The 23,303-nt window shown below is 42.8% G+C and overlaps 1 protein-coding gene across 14 annotated transcripts in view; it reads right to left on the minus strand.

Moving 5' to 3' along the window:
- PDXK (pyridoxal kinase) overlaps positions 1–22,362 on the minus strand; it is a 62,278-nt gene extending 39,916 nt beyond the window's left edge. For 7 of the 14 annotated variants that reach the window (XR_010884440.1, XR_010884439.1, XR_010884438.1 and 4 more), the window contains exon 1: positions 22,119–22,359. Coding sequence is in view for 4 of the 14 variants with exons in the window: in XM_067298154.1 (XP_067154255.1) it covers positions 22,119–22,211 (93 nt within the window). In the remaining 10 variants the exon portion in view is untranslated. Of the gene's footprint in view, positions 1–22,118 lie in introns of all 14 variants that reach the window. The other 7 variants (XR_010884446.1, XR_010884445.1, XR_010884443.1 and 4 more) reach the window with 3 other exon arrangements.
- Between the last annotated feature and the right edge of the window lie 941 nt (positions 22,363–23,303).

The raw sequence follows: 23,303 nt of genomic DNA on the forward strand, positions 1-23,303 counted from the left end.
GCTGCTTTGAATACTGAGTGTTTGCCTCCTTAAAGCATTAAAAACATAAGTCTTAATAAAGCCCTGTGGACAGGCGGTATGCTCAGGTGAAACAATTTTATCAGTAAACAGTAACACAGAAATGACAGGATCGCTCTGCAAAGCACTGTGCTTAAACCAGTACCACTTGATCTCAGATGTAATAAACAAAAGTCCTGTTCCTCACACACACAGTAAGAATATTGCTTGAAGAAAGATGCTGGTCCCTTCCACCCTGCTAAGGAACAGCTTATGGAATTTCTGTTGCATGGAATCAATTATATGGCACTACAGGTAGTTTATCTGTGTACTGTAATGGACTGTACAATACTGTATAGTACATATCATATTATACTTCACTTTTCAGAACACAGACCATGCCACCTGCTATTGCAACAACCACAACAGACTCAAAAAACTCTTATTTTTTCCCACAAGTTAAGCCTTCCCACAAGGCCTTCTATGGAAGCCTTCCATGATACTCAAAACCAAAAGTAGTATTTAATTTTTAAACCTGATGGAAGCACATGACAAGCCTAGGGGCTATATACAAAGGAAAAAAGTCCTCAGTTTTGAGAATGAGTTAAGGTTTTTACATAATGGGAAAATACTTTGTAGTTATATCATTTAAAGCACACAGCAGCATTTAAAAAAATGGAAATGAATATTTAAGATCAAATCCTACAGCTCAATATATACATATATATATGTACATACATATATACAAACATAATTTTTATGAAGCATGAAAATACGTATATTTTATCCCAACACAAATACCTTAACTATGACTATGAATTTTAATTAACAAATTCACAAAAAACTTAATAATTGTCTAATCACATTCTTATTTCTCTGACTCCACAAATATAGTTAACATCAGGAAATTCAACAATAAGATGGAGTTTGCAGTCAGACTCTTATTTATGGATCTGGGCCAAAAAAAGAAGAAAAAGTAGACAGGTGTATTAACAGAACACGTCTGGCACCCCATGTGAGGGGAAAGAATCTCAAAAATATTAACCATAAGTCTATAAGAGCCAAGATGCATGTACTGAAAGCACAACAGTTGCTATGTTCAGGATTGCACAAGGCATATCTGATTAACTCCAGAGAGACTTTATTTGAGAGTACGTGATAGCAACACAAAACCGAAGGCTTACAGTGTCCCACTATATGATCATATCATATTTCCTTCCAGAGGACCTCGTCAACCACATTTGGAACACAGTTGGCTTTATGGCTGTTAACAGGATGCACATATGGTAGGCCCTACATCTACAGGAAAATTACTTTTTTAGCAATGTTAACACTGACAGATGGAACACTTAAAGGACAAACTTTCATAGCATAAAGACACACATAAACAAATGGGGTTACACGGACTTAAACAGACTGAATTTATGAGGTATTTTCAAGAAATCTTGTGTTAAGTCTCCAAATTGCTGACTTTTAGCAGAGCACATCTATAACCTGCAAAATGGATTCGCCAGTAGGACCTGTATTTGTCTACAAAAGCACTATAAAGACAAGCACTAAATCATATAAACCAAAACCATTCCATTCCTTCCAGTTTTTTTAGACATACTGAAACTGAGCTTAAATAAAAGTCATTAAAAGTGTTAAAGTTAATGCCACAGTGTTAATTAGCTGTGAAATACGTTACACCAGATGTTCATACACACACACACGCACACACATTTTGCTAAACAATGGCAGCAATACTTTCCAGTAAGAAAGTCTTCATACCAGGCCATGAAACACTCTGAGTATCTATTGTATTACAAGTGGTTTACACACACGCGCTGATGCTTATGTACCACAGTTTGGACTTCATCTCATACAGCCATCACCATAGTTCCAGCGACAGCCACCACTGTTGTTTCAGTGAACATCATTTCTCCATTATAATCTTTTGGACTCAGAACAGAAACATATTTAAAAAAACTAATTTTCTATAATCAAATGAATTTGGAGGGAGAGAAAGGAAAAGGATTTTTCCTGTTGCTGTTTGCACCTCTCACCAACTGTGTGCCAGCTCCTTCACTTAACTGCACCTCCTTCCACCTAATACTGAATCAAAAAATCATACATTATACTGGATGTAGAAAACTAGAACACACATTCAGTTTGGGAAAAGGAACTTGGTGAAAAGAAAAGGCATGTCCTGGCAACTAGTGAAGCAGGCATAATGCCTGGCATGGGCTGACGGAGTGAACTGAAACTGCTATTGACCATCCCTATCCCTTTTTCTCTTCCTGCGCTTTTAATAAACCACACCAAGTAGATAATGACAGCTTTGTAGGTAATAATATAGATGCATTTTAGTATGGTGTTTGACAAGGTGCTGCACAGAAAACTCATTAAGACTGTGCCAGGAAAAAAAGTCAAAGAACACATAAACTAGCTTAGAAATAGGGATGCATGAGGTATTGTTGGCAATTCATCAGTGTGGAGTCAGGCACCAAACAGGCCACTTCCAGCTTTGGGGTTAGAAACAGACAATTACAAAACAGACAATAACAAAATGTACACATGACCTTGAGGAAAAAAAATAAAAAAGCTATTTCACCAGTTATTTCACCATCCTGTTCTGACAAAGAAGAGAGATCAAAAGCACGGATAGTCATTAATGGTAACCCTGGATCTTCCAGTTCCATAAGAAACACCGTGCCTTCCCTAACCTCTGTTTTCGTGGTGTTACTGTTAAACTCAGCCTAGGAAGCTAGAACTGTGCTTAGCTGCTTTGGGATATCCTCAAAAGATAGGATATACAGGTAGATGGATTCTCTTTCTTACTGTGGAGATTCTGTACAAGACATTTTACTGTTTCAGTATATATCTGATGGAAGGGAGTAAAGAAAATGGAGCCAGACTTTTCTCAGTGGTGCCCAATGAAAGGACAAAAGGCAACTGGCACAGATTGAATTACAGTAAATTCCATTTAAACATAAGAAAAAACTTTTATACTGTAAGGGTGATAAAACACTGGAGAGGTTCTGGATTCCCCATCATTGGGGATACTCAAAAGCCAACTAGATGTGGTCCTGAGCAACCTGCTCTAGGTGACCCTGCTTTGAGCAGTGGGGCTGGACCAGACAATCTCCAGAGGTCCCTTCCTACCTCAATTATTCTGTGATTCTGTGATGGCAAGATAAAACCTATCAAAGATGATTTTTCATATAAAAATCAATCTCAAGGCAGCACAACCAATTGGGTTGGTTCATACTGGGTCATGTTCATACTGCGTTTTAATCAAAAAAATAAATTTTTCTTTCTTCCTCTCAGTGCAATTAAAGTCTGCTCCTATCAACTTTCTAAAAAGAAAGCAAGCAAAAAAACAATACTTACCCACAATGTTTTCTTTAACTCTCAGACATGTTCAAGTACAGAAAGCATAGCTCATCTATAAATACTGCCACATCAGGAAAAGCTTAACAGGTTGTACTGTTAATATCAACAAGACACGCAGTCAACTTGGTCCCATGATGTTGTTTAGGGCTTCTCTGTTAAGGCTTGTGAACTCTAGGTAGCTGAATAAACAGAAATAATCCATGTAACATAAGCTTAACACAATACTATGGAAAACTAGTTGGTAATTAATCCTTAGCCAAAGACATTTTACCCTGTAACAAACAGCTTGTATACTTGCCAGCAACTACAACTGAAGTGTGTACCCAAATATCTTAAAGAACAGTAAGTATTTTGAAGGAAAAAAAAAAGGGAGGGTGGATGAATGTAAGGTGGAGCTAATGAGCACAATTCTACCAAATATAATCAAATATAGTCAAAATATAAATGTGTAGCAGAATATGCAGAAACAAATTTAGGTGAATAACTTCAGTCCTCCTAGAAAGTTAACTCCTTGATATGGCCATAGCTGTGAAACCAAATGTTCCTCTATCTATCAAAGGCATATGAACTTTCAGGATTTACAAAGTGACTTCAGCTTTGGACACCATAGAGGACATACTAGAGACCGGAGTAGAAAACAAATGCTGCTATCCTCTGCCAGAGCAGACTGCGATTTTTATCAAAGTGCTCTGGCAAAACAGGTACATACGGAGAATTCGCAGATGGGCAGATCTGGCTGTAACATAATGGCTGTCTGAAGAGAAAAGACTGGAACAGCCTGAGACTGCTGTGAATTTGGTCTCAAATAGTTTATTCCTGGCTTTCTTCTGAAAACACTCACAACGTAAGTGCACATCTGAAACATAAACAGGCCAAATTCAAAAGAAGGATAATACTGTTTCAAAGATGTTCCTTCAAATGAACCTCAGAGACACAGTAATGCTTCAGAATAAATACCACCAGACAACTCAGTTTTACCTCACACCCTGACACTAAGATGGGAGTGCACTGCTAATATCATTCAATGCAAGATACTAAGCAGACATAAAATACATGCCTCTATCAACCTCCCTTCTAAGCCACTTTGCTCAGCACTAACAAAGTCCCTGTTGCACGTCATCAACATTTTTTCATAGATTATTTAAACAAATAAACTTCCTGTGCCTGGAAGATGCACACAGCCATCAGTTTCCCACAATGCATTACACCAGTTCAGTTCAGGATCAACCTGACTACAGAGTTGGGAGATTTGTAGTGTAGCTGTTCTATTAATCCTCCTCTGGGCAGGAGGTTATATTATTCATCTGGGGTGGAATCAAGTGGTAAATCTGCAAGACATTGATTTATAAGGGTTAAGGTAAAGAAAGACAAGGAAATATCAGCCCGTTTCCCCTTTCATTCTTTCCACTAAAGGACAAACATAAAAAAGGAGAATAAGGTGGTGCTTTGGGTATCTGACTGCCTTCTGCCCACAAAATACATTTTTCCCCCATTCTGAGACTCTGTTCCCTATCAAGTAACTGTGACTTCTGATACTGATTTCAGATGAAGAAGGGGCAGTTTGCATATCCTTTTGAAGAAGCACTGAAAATTTGCAGGTTCACTTCAAATTTTCAGATTCATCATCTTTATGTTGCTTCCTTCTACACTTCAATGTAATTTCACAAATACATAGTATCTGTCACTACAAACTCTTGTAAACTGGAATCACGCACAATGATGCACAAGTAAGTTTAGAAACACAGACTAGGAGAGGCAGGCATACATAAAAGCAGTATGTCCAAGTGCTGGACAAGGCCTGGATTTAATCTCCAGCCTATTATAGTGTATCAGACTGTACAGGAGGGAAAAAAACCCATCCTCAAAACAGATGACAGAAATTCATTTTTTGAGAGCGAGAACAAAAGGGTGTAATCACATTATCTTCCTCTGTTTTCTATTTTTTTAAATCCTGTTGCTCAGATTTTGCACAGCTAGCTCTATACCTGTCCATCTATTAGGAAGGCCTGGTAAGTGTGTTATGCACATCCAAGGTGGAGTAAACCTAGAGGAGATTTGTTTTATCTATTTAGCCCTCTTAGGTAAAGACTATGAACGGATCCCACTCTCCTACCATAGCTTTACATGTTAAGCTGCAAGATAACACACACTCATAAAAAAGTAACAGAAAAAAACTTCCTGAAAGAGCCACCATGTTATGTAAATATCCCACAAGGCCACTGAGGGGAAAATGGGAAACATCTGGGGAACAGTTAAATGCTGCACCAATTCCTTCACAGAAAGCAGATGTCTTAGGTACATGTGTACTTTGAAGAATGTTTCATTCAGAGTCAGTGCAAGGTATAGGAGCTTGGGCCTTGTTCCTTCTCCAGTGCTTCAGTTCTGCCAAAAGAAATGTATGTGGGGCTGTGCAGTGAGCCTGATCAGAAAACTGACTCATGGCATTTTTTTCTTCTTTGTCAAGTTATTTATAACCTGAACAGCTTCTCAGAGCCTCACAAAATGATTCTCCTTGAACAACTGAAGTGGACAGCAAAATAGTGCAGGTGGAAGAAGCAGCTGGCATTGGGAAGGCAAGAGTTTCTCAAGCTGGCTTCACTATTGAAGCCAGCAAATCATAAAACTCTACCCTAGAAGATAGGTGACAATAAAAAAAACTCTCAATTATAAATACTGCTAAGCTGCCGTACATTTATTCGGTTATTGGATCAATGAGCAGAGGCCCAATGTCACTTCTACTAACTACAATGAGAACAGGAACAACCATCCCTATGCACTGGTCATTCAAACTTAAAGCTACTGTCAGTACTGGACTACAAAGGGAATGAGCCATGACACAGGTCATAGCTTGTGCTGGTCCATAAACAGCAATACTGAGGAATTAATACAGTGCAGGAAATACATCCCTGCTAGCCTCACTTCTGAGGTTTTAACTATATTTTTTTACTTCTGTTAGCTGCTGACAATGCCTGATGTTTTCCACAGGCAACATGGTGCCTATCACCTATGCGACAGAGGCTGTATTCTGCCAGAAAAGTGAGAGTAGCCACAGTAAAGAACTGGATGGACTGAAGAAACCTTTTGCTTCAACCTAAGCTTGTCTGGTAGTATTCATCAACAAATGCTGTAAAGTATACAAAGATAACAGAATTAGAAAATTGGTATTTTAATTTTTTTTTAATTGACTAGGTTTAGGCCTAACTTTACTAAATATATCACCATAAACTGACATATCATTTTGCAAAAATGGCAAATTTTGAGAATTTAGACAACATTTGTCTCTGTTACAGCTTATTCTCTTTTTCTTCCCTCCTTCCAAAAGATGGGGAACAGAATTACTGTGCATAGGAACTACGAACACACACAGGATTTAGGAAGAAAACTAATGAGTCAGTGTTCAGAAACTGGCAGATCAAGTAGAAAACCTTTAAGGGCAATATCAAAGCACAATACCTGGCTTTACTGGCAAACAATCTGACAAGGTAAGGAGCAGAAAAAATGCTGCATTGCTTTGATATTGTTAATATGTAACTGAACAACACTTAATTTCTTTGGCAATTTCAAGTACGATGACCTATGAACTGCAGAATGCTATTCTTCAAGACAGCCATGACAACCCCTTCAACTTATTAATAGCATAAATAACTGTGTCATCCTTGCTAGAGATGTCTGTATAGTTCCCACATCCTCTTCTGAAAAGTAAAATATTACTGGACCCCATAATTGAGAAAATGGGAACAACTGTGATCAGACTGGAAAAGTTCCACTGTTCAGAAAAATCATTTACTTCTGCTTTTGGAACAGCTGCCTCTACAGATCAGGAAGTGGCCTGATGGCTTTTGCTTTGCAACAGAGGAAACCCTACCATTTTTCAGCATGCACTCTAACCCCAATTCTCTCCAGTGCATTCCTCTGGCAAGAAGTGCTTTGCATTCCCAAGACAGCAAAGTCAAATCACCATGGATGGATTTCTACTGTTAGTAAGGACAGCCCAAACTTGTTGATATGCTTAAAATTTACAAAGGATGACAGAAGGGGAGGTGAGGGTTTTTTTTTTTTTGTTGTTGTTGTTGTCTTTTTGTTTATGAAGTATATAATAGGTTTTGGTATCACAGTTCTCTCTCCTGCTCTATTCATAATTGTTTCAGATGTTAAGGGAACTGAAGCTTGGAGGAGTCACAGATGAATTAGCATCAACAAATACATGTCTTGAATGAAGTCCAGTTCAGCCAAATTTCAGTTCAGTAATGCTTTATTGCTATGACAAGTTAGCCGTTGTTGCCAAGCCGCAAGATGATGAACCAGCCGGATTTCTGTTGGGGCATGTATTATCGGTCAACACGGAACTTCTTGGCATGTTTCAACTTTAATACGCATCAATCATTTTCTTTTTTTCTTTGTAGATTACTGTACAGCCACACACTCTCTCTCACACAGAGGTATTTCAGAAGAATGGACGTTTTATGTACTAGCGTGAATGCCAGGCTCCTTACATTAACCTTGCTTCACCCACTCAAGCCTGTTGTTCATATAACACAAGAAACTGAAATGTAATTTGCACTTGCATCTTTTCAGCTAAGGAAGTCTAAGATACCCACGTGGCATGTGTTTAGTCAGCCATGGATACTGCTATATTCCTTATCCAAAATGACTAAATAAGCTCTTCAAGAAAAGTTGACCATCATTTTTGGATGAAAATAGGACAAATGAGAGGAGAAAACACTTCATTTAAAGAGATATTTAGAGAAGCATCAGTAGCTTTGTATATCATCTGTTTTTCTCAAGTGTACATTTTTATCATCTTCATACAATTCTAGATTCATTTATTATTTAAAATTACTGTATTTCTAATTTTAATACATTCCAGTACATTTTAATTATTCTACAAATGAAATGAACTTTAACTTCAAGGTCAGCCTTTGCAGAAATCTTATAAATATTGACTGTTTTCTGTCCTTGCCTATTTACAGGGAAAATACTCTCTCAAATGTTTCATTTGGAGTAGAAATAGACATCATAACTGCAACAAATGAAACAATCAAAAAACCAAGATTTAAAGAGAGATAGAATATAAGGCCATTTCCTAATTAAAAAAATAATAATAATGCTTTAAGTAAGCAGACACCTTCTACTGAGTCTCTGAGCACATGATAGTCTCCATACAAACAATGCTGGTCCACCTTTATGCAATCTTTTAGTAAGACTTGCAACTTCTTGAAAACTCAATTTTTTTCCCCAAAGAAAGTGGGTGAATCAGGGTAAGGCAGTGCTCTTTGCCAAAATCAAATTGTGGAGCCAAATACTTGCATGTTCTGTACAAATCAAATGAGATCCTCTTTCATCTTTCTGCTTTGCTATGTTCTTAGATTAACAGGTTATGTCCAAAAAGAAGCTACCAGTTCTTCATTGCAGCGCAGACTGCAGTCTAAATATTATGTCAAATATCAGCAAATGCAACGGGATAGTTCCAATTTTCACAATGTAGCACGAAAAAGTTAGTAATTCTAACAAAAGAATAATCAATCACTGGAAGCATTTATCATCTCCTTTTTCAAAAGTTTAAAATGACAACAGGTCAACTGGCCCCATACACACACTGCAAAATAACTTTTAAATGCAATATATAATCAACCTGTGGAAACATGCCTCAGCAGTTCTGTATTTTCATGACTGACATGTTCTGTGCTTAATCTCTTTGGTCAAACAAATGGGAAGTGATTAATGACTTATATTATGCTGACAACATAAAAAGGTTTTGTCCTTTCAAAGTATGTCATTTTAGTTTTTAGAGAATCTTGGGGAAAAAAAATCTTAATTAATAAGTTATCACAATTAAATTATTTGTATGAGCAATCATGAATACTACTACCGAACACTTAGATTCGACCTCAGACGATGATCACTCAGTCTGCCCTGCTCTCTGTTTAATAGCCAACAGGTATTAGATACTCCACTCAATACTATCATTTAGATTCCATAGTACTTCAGTAACTCCAGTTGCAATTCTTTTAGGCAGGTTAGAATATCTCTAATTTTTCAAATTTATCATTTTGCATTAGTAGTGGAAATGATTTCTGTATGAAGTTTGCAAAGAAATTTAGACTCTCTTAGTTTACAGTGTTACAAAATGTAAACTATTTCCGTTAAGTAAACTGAGAACACATTACTTTTCCCAGTACTTTGCTTCAGTCATCTGAGCTGTCTTCTGGCAATGCAGGATCTGAAAGAGTCTTTTTTTCCTTTTTTTTTCCCCCTCCTTCCCACCCCACCCCATCCCATCCCCTCTTTTTTCAAGATTTCCACTGCAGTTCTTGTCCTCTTGCCCTCTCTCAGTCTTGTCCTTCCCTATTTTCCATCCAGGTTAACATACTGGTCAAATGCCCATCTCCTACAATCTCCTCAGAAGTTCTTCAAAATTTGCACAGTACATAAAGGCTTCCAGAGGGCCAAAGTCATCCTCTGTTTGTAAGTGAGTTGATCTGGACAAGAACTTTTGGAAAGATCAGTCAAAGCCTTTTCACAGAAATCAAGACTGCTTGATGGAACAACCTTGTTAGGACCTTCCGGGTTACAAGTTTCTTTCAGGGCCTCACCTGCATATGGCATTCACTAGACTTTCACAACTAAATATACTGTCATTGACATTACAAGAAATTGCTGTTTACATAATCACAAATGAACCTTCCCAGAAGGCTGTTTTTTGTTTTTTGTTTTTTTTTTTAACTCATCTGTCACTTCTTCACCTTGCATACAAGAACAAAAACAGAGGCAAGGAGTAATGTTTCTGCAAGCTTCATTTGAAGCATGAATCTACACAATTCCTGTTTTAGATGTGTAATTTAGGACAATCTTTGGATACTAAAAACAGAAAATGCATTCTTTTAACTTTGCATTTATTTTTTGTTTAAAGGCTAGTTTTTTTTCCAGCCTTTCATCTACAATGAAACTAAGGGTGAGCAACAGGTACATTTCTTAGTCTTATTCTATAAAGACTTTTGATTGATTCTTCCTTTCTCTGACTCATATAATCAACGCAACAGAGGTAGTCTTTTGAAAGACAGAACAAACTGTCACCTTGAAAGACTGCCGTTCTCTGTGTCTGTAGAGTACTTAATACATTTAACTACACTGTTTGAAAAAGGAAAAAAAAAAACAGCCTGAAACTATTTTGCTAAGGGCAACAGATAATCATTAGAAATAGGTTTATGATGGTTTTGGTCTCAACATACGAAAGAAATTTATACCTGTGACTGAACAATGTAGTTTAAGGCTATCCTTAAACACCACAGAAATTCCCACCTGTGCTGGTCAGAAGTTGCTTTCACATCTCTTTTACAATTAAGAAAGAACTAAAAATGCAGACCCACTGCTTTTTTCTGTGAAAGATAATCACTGAAGACATCTAGTCCAAGAAGAATGAGAATCACTTGTCTTTACTAATGTCTGAGCAGATAGCTCTTTCCAGTCAGCAGGAAAAAAAAAAATCACTGAAGAGATTTCAAAATTGCTGTATTATAGAAGCTTTTATAGTAGTGTCCCACAATTCAGAACAGACAATTTCATTATACAGATACAAATAATAAATGGTGTTTGTCCATGGTTTTAGCTCCATTCTTAATATAAGCAGATGTAAAAAGGAACTTCACAACCAAATATTTGAAATAGAAACAAAATTTTCTCAAATTCTGTGAATGTGAGGGCAGAAGTAACCATATTCCATCAGCATTATCAAACACAAGGTAAGAAAGTGAAGCATAAAACTCTTTGGCCCTCATTTTTACTTACACATAAACAAAAATCAATAGTCTAGCTTGCAGACAGGAGTATAACCTAGTCCGATGGCAACCAAATGTTAATGCCCAATGCCACAGTGAAATTGGCTGGGACTTTCTCCTGTCCCCTCCCTGCATTTCCAAAAACTCTTTTTTTGAAAAGTCATTGAGACCAAAAAGATTGAACATACAGACAGACTGAAATATGCTTTCAGAATAGTTGGTATTATGATGGGCAGAGTATATGAATCTTAAATACAACTATCTATCTACTGAAATTTTCCTGATAGTCAGGATTAAGTATCTCAGAAGATGGGAAATGAGAAAACTCACCCTTGTGTATTCACGCTGTGGTTTGAGGAGGACTATAGCCCTCTATTTGCCAGTACCACACCCTTTGCTTTATTGCCACATTCTGCCTCACCTACCTATCATTCAGCAGAAGATCAGGTAAGCAAGCTAGGTAAAAATGATACTGAAAATTAATGATAAGAGATCCCTCAAGGGAAGAGAACGCATGATAAAAGAAATGGTGAATGGCATGGTAAAAACATGCATTTTTATTTTATATCATGAAAACTACGGCAACTCTTAGTCAAGTAGGGCAAACATCCTTTGGCCCTTTAAAGCCATTTCTGTGACAGACAGTAGCAATTCCCTAAGTTAATGTACATCCAGTCACTCTTCCCCACTTAAATGCTGGGCAATCCTAAACCATTTCCTGATACCAGGAGTTGCTCAAGTGGCATGATTATGAAATTACTTATGACCATTTTAGAAACCATTCAGAAAAACCTTGAGAACAACATTTAAAGAGGCAGTAACACTGTGAAGCAAAAAAATATTTAAATTTGTGACAAAAAGAATTCAAAGCACAGTTGAGGACAGGTGATTTTCCAGGTAGAAAAATGTCAGGAAGACTTCTTCTAAGGCCCATTAGTTAATTTAGAATCTCAAAGTACATAAACAAATGTATTTTAGCCCTGAAATGGTGAAAAGAGTTCTAGCATTCCTCATCCAGCGATATTACTTCCATTATCATAAAGTCTAGAGATACAATTGCCATAATATATGCTCTATATACTAGTACGTTTGCTATATCAAAATGCATACTGCATACTTCACAGAAAAAGTCTTTCAACAAACCTTCTTAAATAGTTTAATTTTAGTGTAATGGAAGTGTAATGGAAGTCTGACAAGGCAAAAACAACTGGTTAAGAAAAGACACTAAAGAATTCTTCTCTGTTGTGTACATTCCTAAAATGGCTATTTTTAATAGATAATAATTTCATAGACTTCCATCAAAGATCAAACCATTCAAACACAACTGCCCTTTTCACAGAAGTCTGTGTTAGAGAATATTGAACTGAAGCTGTCTAGAATTAATTGCTTAGCATAACTTGCTTAGCATTAGTAGCTAAATTTGCTGAAGCCTTAGGCCTCAGGCTGTGAACTTGCTGTGAACTTTTACTTAGATAAGTAAAAGGGGGCCCCAGAGCCGGTTCAAGCTGGAGGGATAAAGAAGTTACACGGACAGCAGGAGTAGCCAACCTTGAAGATAAGCAGCGGCCTGCCTAGAGACAATGAAGGGGCCCAAGGAAGAAGGGGAAGAACCGAGACCTAACTATTACTATTGGTCCAAACTATCGCTTAAGGGGTGGGGAATTTAGATTGTAAGGGTATAATTGCCCAGGGATTTCTTTGTTCGGGGTCCCTCTTCGGAGGCACCCAGCTCGAGCTGTAATTACCACACGTATGTCATTAAATTTTATTTTTCTTCAATCTGACTTCGAACTTCTGCCTCAGCAGGAACCTGGGGTCGGACCCTGTTATGGAGGCCGGCGAGCCTGATTTTCCATAACAGTTTGGCGACTCTGGTGGGACCCTAGGTGACCACCGTCGGGGCCTCTCGTCTCCAAACGATCATCTGGCGCCATCGGGTGAGTTCACCTGGGATCTTTGGCAACGGGAGGCACCGAGAGGGTGAGTCTTAAATTCCTGCCTAAATTCTAAATTCTGGTTTGGTAACAAAGTGCACTGTAAGGTGTACGCGGGCTGATCACCGTAAGGCGTACCAGGTTTTGGGGTGGGTTCAAGTCCCACGCCCAGGTTTTGGGGTGGGTTCGAGTCCCACTCCCGGGTTTTGGGGTGGGTTCGAGTCCCACGCCCAGGTTTGGAGTGGGTTCGAGTCCCACTCCCGGGTTTTGGGGTGGGTTCGAGTCCCACGCCCAGGTTTTGGGGTGGGTTCGAGTCCCACGCCCAGGTTTTGGGGTGGGTTCGAGTCCCACGCCCAGGATTGGGGTGGGTTCGAGTCCCACGCCCAGGTTTTGGGGTGGGTTCGAGTCCCACGCCCAGGTTTTGGGGTGGGTTCGAGTCCCACTCCCGGGTTTTGGGGTGGGTTCGAGTCCCACGCCCAGGTTTTGAGAGGGTTCGAGTCCCGTCTCACTCCGGCCGGAAGGGGGGGAGTGCGCAGCCTGATCAGCGTAAGGTGCACTGCAAGACTAACTTAGAGTTACTGTGACTAGTGTGAGTGTGGATACCGGTACCGTGACTGGTGTGAGTGCGTATGACCTGGGAACCGAAAGGGGCACCCGTCGGCTGACAGAGCCGCCCACTGCGAAGGGACGGGAGTCCTAGCAGTCAAAGACTCGGGTGGTGTGAGTGCGGTTCCCAGAGAGAGAGAGTGAGAGAGAGAAAGAGTGTAATCATGCTGGCTGCAGGGGGTAATGAAAATTTAAATTCTGGTGTTGCTGAGAGGAAAAAAAAAAAAAAAAAAAAAAAAGGTATATTATAAGGAAGTGTGCTGCCTGATCAGCATAAGACGCACTTTTCAGGAACTCAATATGGGAAATAAGTTCGGCATAGAAAAGGGGACGCCCTTAACCGAAATTCTGCAAAAATAGAGTAAGGTTGATGGTACCAAGAACCTAAGAGGAAAAAAAAAAAAAAAAAAAAAAGGAAAAAAGGGGGGGGGATTGATCCAATTATGTCAGGAGGATTGGCTGTTCCTGACAAAGGATGGTAACCCGGCAGAACGATGGCCGCCACAGGGAACCTTTGGTCATCAGGAGTTAACTTTCCTGCGTCACCATTTGCAGGATAGGTTCCCCGGACAAATGGATTATTGGTGTGTATGGGACAGTTGGGCAAAGAAAAATTTTCTCAGAGTATTGAAAGTAGTGCAGCTGCTAAAACGCTTGTGGAAACTGCTCCACCCTATGCACCATCCTCTGCTTCAACTTCTCTATACCCCACCTTGCCTTCCCCCTCTGCCTTTCAAGCCCCTTTGCATGTCGTTCCTGTGCCAGGAGTGCCCCCGCCAGGTCCGGACGGGGCACCTTGGGTAGCTACAACGCGAATTTACCGACCCTGGGGGCCCCAAGATTTGGTTGTATGGGGTCAACAAACTCCCAGGCTTAGGGAAGATCCAGAGAAAGTGTTACAAATTGTAAGAGGAATACTGCGGGCGTATGATCCTACATGGGGGGATGTACAAATGCTCCTTGAAGCCTTGTTCACTCCAGATGAAAAACACTCAATTCTGGATGTAAACCATCCTTGGGCAGGAGAGGGGGGTGTTGTGGCTGCCCGAACAGCCTGGCCAATTGTGGACCCCGGGTGGAATTATAATGTAGAGGCAGATTACAGGCAGTTGCAATTAGCCAGACAAGGCTTAGAAGAAGCTATACGGTTAGCAGGACAAAAGACCGCGAATTGGTCTAAAATAAGGGAGTGTCAGCAACAACCTGAGGAACAGCCCTCAGCTTTCCTCTCCAGACTATTTAAACAAATCAGAATGTTTGGAGGGGGGATAGACCCAGAAGCCGAGGCTAAGAGGCCTCTGATAGTTTCCACATTTGTGGATCAAATGGCCTCTGACATTAAAAAGTATTTTTCTAAACATGTTCCTGACTGGCCAGGGAAGTCTATGGATGAAATAGTACGCTTAGCCACATTTGTATATAACGGTCGAGATGAAGAGAAGGTGAAAGAAAAGAGACGACAGAAGAAAGGAAGTGAGTGTGTTAGCGGCTGTGTTAAGAGACGAGTTTAAAGAAACTAGAGGAAGGGGACGAGCAAGGGTCAGAGGAGACAAGCGGAACCAAAGCGAACGTATTGTACGCTTAAGAGTTAATGATTATTGCCATTATTGTGGTGAACAAGGGCACTGGCAGCAGGAATGCCCAGTGAGACCCCGCATGCCTAGGAATAGAAGGGATGGCATGGGACAGCCGAGTACTGGGAATGACACCAGGCAATTCCCAGCCAGTCCACAATGACAGGAGATGGGAGACCCAGAAAACACCGTGGGAATTGGGGTAAATTTATGGGATATAGATTTGGATTTCAGGGGGCAGGTAATGGCAAATATAGCAGGTCAAGAAATTCCCTTCTTAGTGGATACTGGAGCTACCCTTTCTCTTCTGAATTTTGAGCCTAAAGGATGTAAGTCATCAGATAAAATAACAATACAGGGAGTAATGGGAAAAGGCGAACGAACGTTGACTAAGCCCTTGTTGCTCCCTATTGGAGGAAAAGGAGTGTGGGGACGTTTCATAATTTCCATGGATTCACCCTTTTGCCTTTTAGGGAGGGATCTCTTACAAGCCCTGGATACCCAGATCTGCTTACAGCCGGAAGGGATGAAATTAATAATAATGGGCTCATGTGTTCTGGCTGAGACACCAGAACCAGAGTCAACTAATCTGCAAATTCCGACAGGTTTAGAATCAGTTCCTGGAAAGTTATGGAGCTCTTCAGGGATTGATGTTGGACTATTGAAATCAGCTAGTCCAGTCTCAATCAAAACAAGGGGAGGATTACCTCCCGCGGTTAAACAATACCCTATCCCAAAGGAAGCAGAGAAAAGTATCCAAAAGCAAATTGATCACTATCTAAAACTGGGTATCCTTAGAGTTTGTGAATCCCCATACAACACCCCGATTCTGCCAGTTAAAAAGAATAGGCAGGATTCTAAATGGCGATCCGGAGTATCGGTTTGTACAAGACCTAAGAGTTGTAAACCAAAATGTAATCGCTCCGCATCCAGTAGTTCCTGACCCATCAACTATATTACCACAGATGCTCCACTGGGCAACTTATTTTACCGTGATTGATTTAACAGCAGCCTTTTTTAGTATACCAGTAGCTGAGGACAGCCAAGATCTTTTTGCCTTCACTTGGAAGGGACAACAATTGACTCGGACTAGGCTACTACAGGGATTTACTGGGTCTCCGACTATTTTTTTCACGCATACTTAAAAATGATCTGGCAGATATCAAACTTCCAGGACATTCAGTATTAATACAGTATGTGGATGATTTGTTATTAGCAAGTAAAGATTACGAGACATGTTTGAAAGACACTATTTCTCTATGTAACGCTCTTGCTGAGAAAGGACATCGAGCATCTCCGTCCAAGCTCCAGCTGTGTCAACAAGAGGTAAAATATTTGGGGTTTATCTTGAAGGAGGGACACAGATTAATTGATCCAGAACGGGTAAAGACAATTCTCAATATACCCCGTCCTTAACAAAAAAGCAATTTAGGGGATTTTTAGGAGCTGTAGGATTTTGTCAGCCATGGATTCCTGGGTTGGGAGAGCTTACCAAACCATTGGTCCAGGCAACAAAAACGGAGGAGACAGAGCCTTTGACCTGGACTCCAGAAAAAGAGAAAGCTTTTACATCTGTAAAAAGGGTGTTGGTCTCAGCCCCGGCTCTAGCACTACCAGATTAGAGTAAGCCATTTGAATTATTTGTTCATGAACGACGGAGTAGCAAGTGGAGTATTCAGTCAAAAACTAGGTCCTCACCGTAGGCCAGTGGCCTATTACTTCACCCAACTAGATGCGGTAATCAAAGGCACTCCAGGATGCATCAGAGCATAGTAGCTACAGCAGCCCTTATTAGAAAAGCACGACCTGAAGTTTTGGGTCACCCAATGACTGTGTATATGCCACAGAAGAAGAAAGAGAATTGGAAAAAGCGTGAAGTGGTTCAAGACGAAAAAGGAATTTGGACTATCAGGGGTAAGCCCATCCTTTCCTTAAGGTATTTACTTTCTACAGATAGGTGATATCATGATCGTGGACATGGAGGAGCATTGACTGTCGCCTCATGTACTCTACAAACCTGGGCAGCTCCTGAGTGCATGTGGTTGCAAAATGCATAACAACAACCTGCCCAACTTGCCAAAAATTTAACGATACTTATCCTAAGATTAATGGAAGAGGCCTCCCACGGGCTTATTTTCCATTCCAGTGTCTACAAATTGACTATGCTGACATGCCAGCAGCAGAAGGATTTAAACATCTTCTTGTGACAGTTGATCAACTAAGCAGATGGGTGGAAGCCTTTCCTACCTGCAAAGCAGATACGGCTGCAGTGATTAAAGCCTTGTTAAAGGAAATTGTCCCTAGGTCTGGAGTCCCAGAAACTGTAGATTCAGGTAGGGGTTCGCACTTTTCAGCAGGAGTTTTAGGGAAATTATATCAAATGCTAGGAATTCATAGAGAATTGTACACACCTTATCATCCCCAGTCTTGAGGACAAACTGAGAGAATGAACAGAACTATTAAAAACAAGTTAGCATGGGTATGTACACAGGCAAGTCTCAAATGGCCTAATGCCTTAAACTTAGTGCTGTGGGAAATTAGAACAACCCCTATACAACAGGTAGGATTATCCCCAGCAGAAGTCTTATTTGGGCATCAATTGGCTACAGGAACTTATATCCCAGCTAAGACCAGCCTGTTGGATGGAGATGAACAGCTAACCCAGTATGTTCTAGGTATGCAAAAAAGGTTTGAAAATCTTAAAATTATATATATATTTATTTGTGAGATAAACACTGTCAAAGCTCAAGACATTTGTCTTGATACTGAACAAAATGTTTGTCATTTTGAAATACATCCTGATGAAACCCCTGAAACTGTACTTGTATATATTGGAAAAGGATGTGTCTGTATGAGAACTCTCTGTAATCTTATATTCATAGATAACATTACTGTAGACACAAGTAATCATTCAAATATTTGTGTTTGTAATTTTTCTAAAGTTATGGGCTGTGACTTTAATTATTCAGCTCCTGTTGTGTCTCATCAATTAATACAATCTAATTATACCTTAAGTCAAGATTTATTACCTACCCCCATCGGAATGAACCTTACATTGGTACAGAAACTACTACAACATGATGACCTGTGTCAACTGTTAAAACGCATCCGAAATAATGGACAAAAAACTCTAATCACTGTTCATCATGATGCAGAAGAGATACTCCATATCTTGGAAAGAGTGAAGAAGAATGGAGAATATCATTGGTGGGAGACTCTTCTGGGATGGTCACCAACTGCAACAGGGATCTATAATCACGTGTTGCACCCAGTAATAGTTATGTTAAGTTTGACCATGTTATGCCTATTGCTTACAACCATATTGTATATAAGATTATGGAGAGTGATAGTACGCCTCGAAAGGCTTCGAGAACTCTGCTTAACATATTAGCAGGGATGCTTAATAAAAACAAAGGGAGGACTGTTAGAGAATATTGAACTGAAGCTGTCTAGAATTAATTGCTTAGCATAACTTGCTTAGCATTAGTAGCTAAATTTGCTGAAGCCTTAGGCCTCAGGCTGTGAACTTGCTGTGAACTTTTACTTAGATAAGTAAAAGGGGGCCCCAGAGCCGGTTCAAGCTGGAGGGATAAAGAAGTTACACGGACAGCAGGAGTAGCCAACCTTGAAGATAAGCAGCGGCCTGCCTAGAGACAATAAAGGGGCCCAAGGAAGAAGGGGAAGAACCGAGACCTAACTATTACTATTGGTCCAAACTATCGCTTAAGGGGTGGGGAATTTAGATTGTAAGGGTATAATTGCCCAGGGATTTCTTTGTTCGGGGTCCCTCTTCGGAGGCACCCAGCTCGAGCTGTAATTACCACACGTATGTCATTAAATTTTATTTTTCTTCAATCTGACTTCGAACTTCTGCCTCAGCAGGAACCTAGGGTCGGACCCTGTTATGGAGGCCGGCGAGCCTGATTTTCCATAACATCTGTAAAATCCAGGTGAAACTAAGTCTGTTTTTCATTTGAATATTGCTGCCCAAACTTAGACTTCTGAATTGTTCTGTCATGATTTCAGCCCATCAGACAACACCTCCCCCCTCACACACATCCCCGTATCTACAGATATCTTGCCTGGCAAATTTAGGACTGATGAGCTGAGAAGGAAGCCTCATTTCACTGTCTTTGGCTTAGAAGACCAAAGTACAAAAGAGAGTGAGAAATGACATAAACAGAGGATTTGCACCCATCCTCTAGACTGGCACCAGGTTTCCTTGTTATACAAAAAATTAAATTAAGAGACTTAGGTTTATAATTCCTTTCCTTAGTGATGAGCGAGTGAAGAGTTAACAGGACTGAAGAAGTTTGCTAACCGATACATGCAAGGCCGTGGGATAGAAACTGTATGGACTTCAGGGAGGGAGGAAGCAATACAGAAGCATTGCGGTCTTCCCTCGCTAGCACAGACTTTCCAAGCAGAAAAAGAAGAAACAGTCCTGTGACTGCGCGACTCGCAGAGGTCAGCAAAAGCAGTTTATGCCCAGAGCCCCAGCCGTATAAAAAGAAACTTGGAAGCTAAGAGAGTTTGAGCAGGGATGGGAACGTGACCTGACCATCCTCTCCGGCTGGACCGTGAGTATTCCCCCCCTCCCCTTTTCCTGGGATGCTGGGTTAAGGTAACTGCTCGAGGTTGAGAGTCCTCTCACTAAGAGAGTGAACAAGAAAGCTTTCAAGTAGGGGTAAGCAGTGCTTCCAATTAATAGCGCAGTTTTGGATTATCCTTTCTAAATTAGTAATCACATTATTTTAATGAATGTTACTAATCCGAGAGCTTGTGTGAGGAAAGAAGCATACTTTTTTATTACATTACTGTCTCAGTTGTTACTATCGAACCTTCATAGCGTGACACTTAGTTAAAAAAAATAAAAAATAAAAAGGGGGAAAACTTCACTTGATAGCAGCTTGTTACTTTTGATGTTCCACCAGAATCAGTTTAAATAACTTTCCAACCAGCACAATTTCATTAAGAGTTGTCTATATAAAAATCACCTGTAGTGACAGTAGTTCAGTTCTTCCCCATGCCAGAGACTTATTGTTATACTGTTCACTGAGTAATCTTACACAGTGTAAGTTTTACAGCTTCCAAAACAGAACACAGCCACTACACCAATAGGCACTTCTTCAGAATAGTAGCATTTTATAATGTCATAGTCAAGGAACTAAAAACACTTTATAGGATTAATTCACCAAGTCCTATACAGCATCATATGCCACAGGAGGATTGAGTTTCAAAACAGTAAAGAGAACCTTTAACCCAGAATTAAAACAAAGACATCAGTTTAAGAGACTGGAGATTTCTGGAATAAGGGCTACTGTGTGCCTTTCTGCTATCACAAAAATAGCTTGAAGGGGGAGAAGCACATATTTAGATATCATTCCATTAGGGTAGCATAAGTATGAAAGGCTGAAAGGCAAGCTTATATCACCTGGAAAGGAAGAACAGTTGGTGTATAGATCACGACAGTCTTTCATACATGCATTTCTACATTCATAGATTTTTTTACAATACATAATTTCATATGTACATCACCCTTGACTGTATACTAATTTTGAAGAGACCTGGTTACGTCATAATTGGATGATGACGATAATGGGTTGTGCTTTGTAGCTTGTTGCAGGTCTGTTCTCAAATATACCATTTATCAGACTATACCATCTCTGGTGTCTAGTCAAGTGATATTACACCATTGTTAAACACGTACCAAGAAAACAAATATGACAACACACTGTTCTGGCAATGAAATTCTTAGATGGCAAAGCTAGTACAGCCACACTTGTGTCAAGAAGCAAAGACCTCTTTATGGTTAGGCCCCAAATTAACCCCTTTATCATAAAGGCATTTCACAAGAGACAAAAACGAGACATACAAAAGCTTGTCCCAAAGCACACCGGAGTTTTCCCACAGTCAGCTAGACCTCAGCAAGCAACTCTCAAGTCAGCACATGACAGCCATAAAGGCCAAGATCCAATGATATCCCCAAGCCCCAGGACATGCAAGCCAGTTTCTGTGGCTCAACTTTTTGCAGTCACCCTGTGGCTCTTCTGCTCTGCAGTTTCCCTAAACCCAGGGAGGGGTTACTGAGCTCCACCACACACGAGGACCAGAGAGGCTTTGCATCCTACTAGGTCAGGTCACAGGTCCATCAAATTCAGTTCCCAGTCCTGCTGAGGGACACCAGGAACCAAGCTGTGGAAGCCGAGAGCCCATGAAAAGCAGTGGCCTCAAAAGGTGCCGTCCTCAGCTAGGAGCGCTCGGGCGATGCTGAAACACATCCCTTAAGGCACGTTCGATGTAGTGACAGCCACAAGTGCCCCCGAGGCGTAAAACGCCGCATTACGAAGCCAAGCAAACCGGCAATGCGAACCGGCCTTTTTTTTTTTTTAAATCTACCCGCTGCACCAAAGCCTCAAGCGCCTGTACGGCAGAAATCGCGCTTTCAGCACCGGGGCGCTGCCGCCGCTCCGGCCGCAGCGGGAGCCGCGGGCCGGGCCGGGCCGGGCCGGGCCGGGGCGGACGGCGGGGAGCCGACGGGAGGCGCAGCGGCGGGCTCGGCCCGGCTCCCGCCGCCCCGGGGGGGCCACGGCTCGCCGGGGGCGCGCGGAGACCCGCAACAGTCACTGCCGCCCCACCCCCCCGGCTCTCGGGCACTTATATAAGCAGGCAGGCGGCGGGGGCGCCCGGGGCAGGCTGACCTCGGCTACCCGCTGCCCTTACCCCAGCGGGCAGGACGACGCCGCCCCCCAAGGCGCCGCGACGCCACCTGCCCGGCGCCGCTGGCCGCCGCGCGGCGGAGGAGCGGCGAGGCGACGGGCGCGGGGCCCGGCGGGGCAGGCGGGGCGCCGGCTCACCTGCAGCGGGAAGGTGGCCGCCTTGTTGCCCACGTAGCCGCGGACGACATGGCTCTGGATGGAGAGCACCCGGCACTCGCGCTCCGGCTCCATGGCTGCGGCTGCCGCTGCGCCGCCCGCCCGCGTCCGGGCCGAGGGTGGCGGCGGCGCCCTTCCGCGGCGCGAGGGACAAGAGCAGGAACAGGAGGAGAAAGAGGAGAGGAGGAGGAGGAGGAGGAGGAGGAAGCGCGCGGGCGTTGCGCGCCGTCACGCGCTCGCCCGCTCCTCCTGTCACCCCGGGCGGGAGGCGGGGAGCGCGCGGCGCCGAGGGAGGTGCTGCGGGAGGCGGGAGCGTGCGCGCGCGCCCCCTCGCGGGCCCCGCTGGAGTCAGGCGATCGGCGCGGGCACCTAAGAGCCGCTTCTTACATCAGTGCCGACAGCGGGCGAGCGGCCAGGGGCCGCCGCGGGGAGGGGGGGAGGTGGCGGTGTGTGTGTGTGCGCGCAGCGCTCACCCGCGGCGGTTAACAGCCGCCCCGCCTTCCCGCGGCTGCCGCTGCAGGTACCGCCGCGGCGGGCCCGGCCGGGTTGCGGCCTGCTGGCTCCCCGCCTCCCCCCGGTCACGCAGGGCACGCGCTGTCACGCGCCCCCAGCGCCCGCGACCGGCCCCCTCACGGTCTCGGCAGCAGCCCCGCGGCGCGGCGGGCGCCGCTCCGTGACAGCCACCCTGGGGCACCGGCCCGCGCACAGCCCAGCCCCATCGCGCGCGGCTGCTCCCTCCTCCCCGCGGCCGACGGGCACCGCTCCTGCCCCGGCAGGGCAGCCCCATGCGCCCCCTCCCCGCCAACGGACACCGCTCCTGCCCCAGCCGTCAGCCCCATGGCCCCACCCGCCAACGGACACCGGCCCCCCTGCCAACGGACACGGCTCCGGCCCCGGCCATCAGGCCTGGCACCAGCGTGCGCCCTCCCCCCGGGCCTGACAAACAGGGTGCCAAATCCCTGTGGGGTCCTGTTCAAAGCGGAACGCCGTGTCTCTCCTTGTGCTGCAGGCGCACGCCAGCTCCTGCCCTTCCTTGCTGGGAGCAAGACAGGCACTGATGTGAATACACCTGCTGTCACTTGGACCTGCCGCACAGGTGGGGCAGCCCTCACACTGTGGCGGAGCCGTATGCGACCCTGTGCCACCCTCGCTCACTGCGCCGCTCTC

The sequence above is a fragment of the Apteryx mantelli genome, chromosome 1 (genome assembly GCF_036417845.1).
Source record: "Apteryx mantelli isolate bAptMan1 chromosome 1, bAptMan1.hap1, whole genome shotgun sequence".
NCBI lineage: Eukaryota > Metazoa > Chordata > Aves > Apterygiformes > Apterygidae > Apteryx > Apteryx mantelli.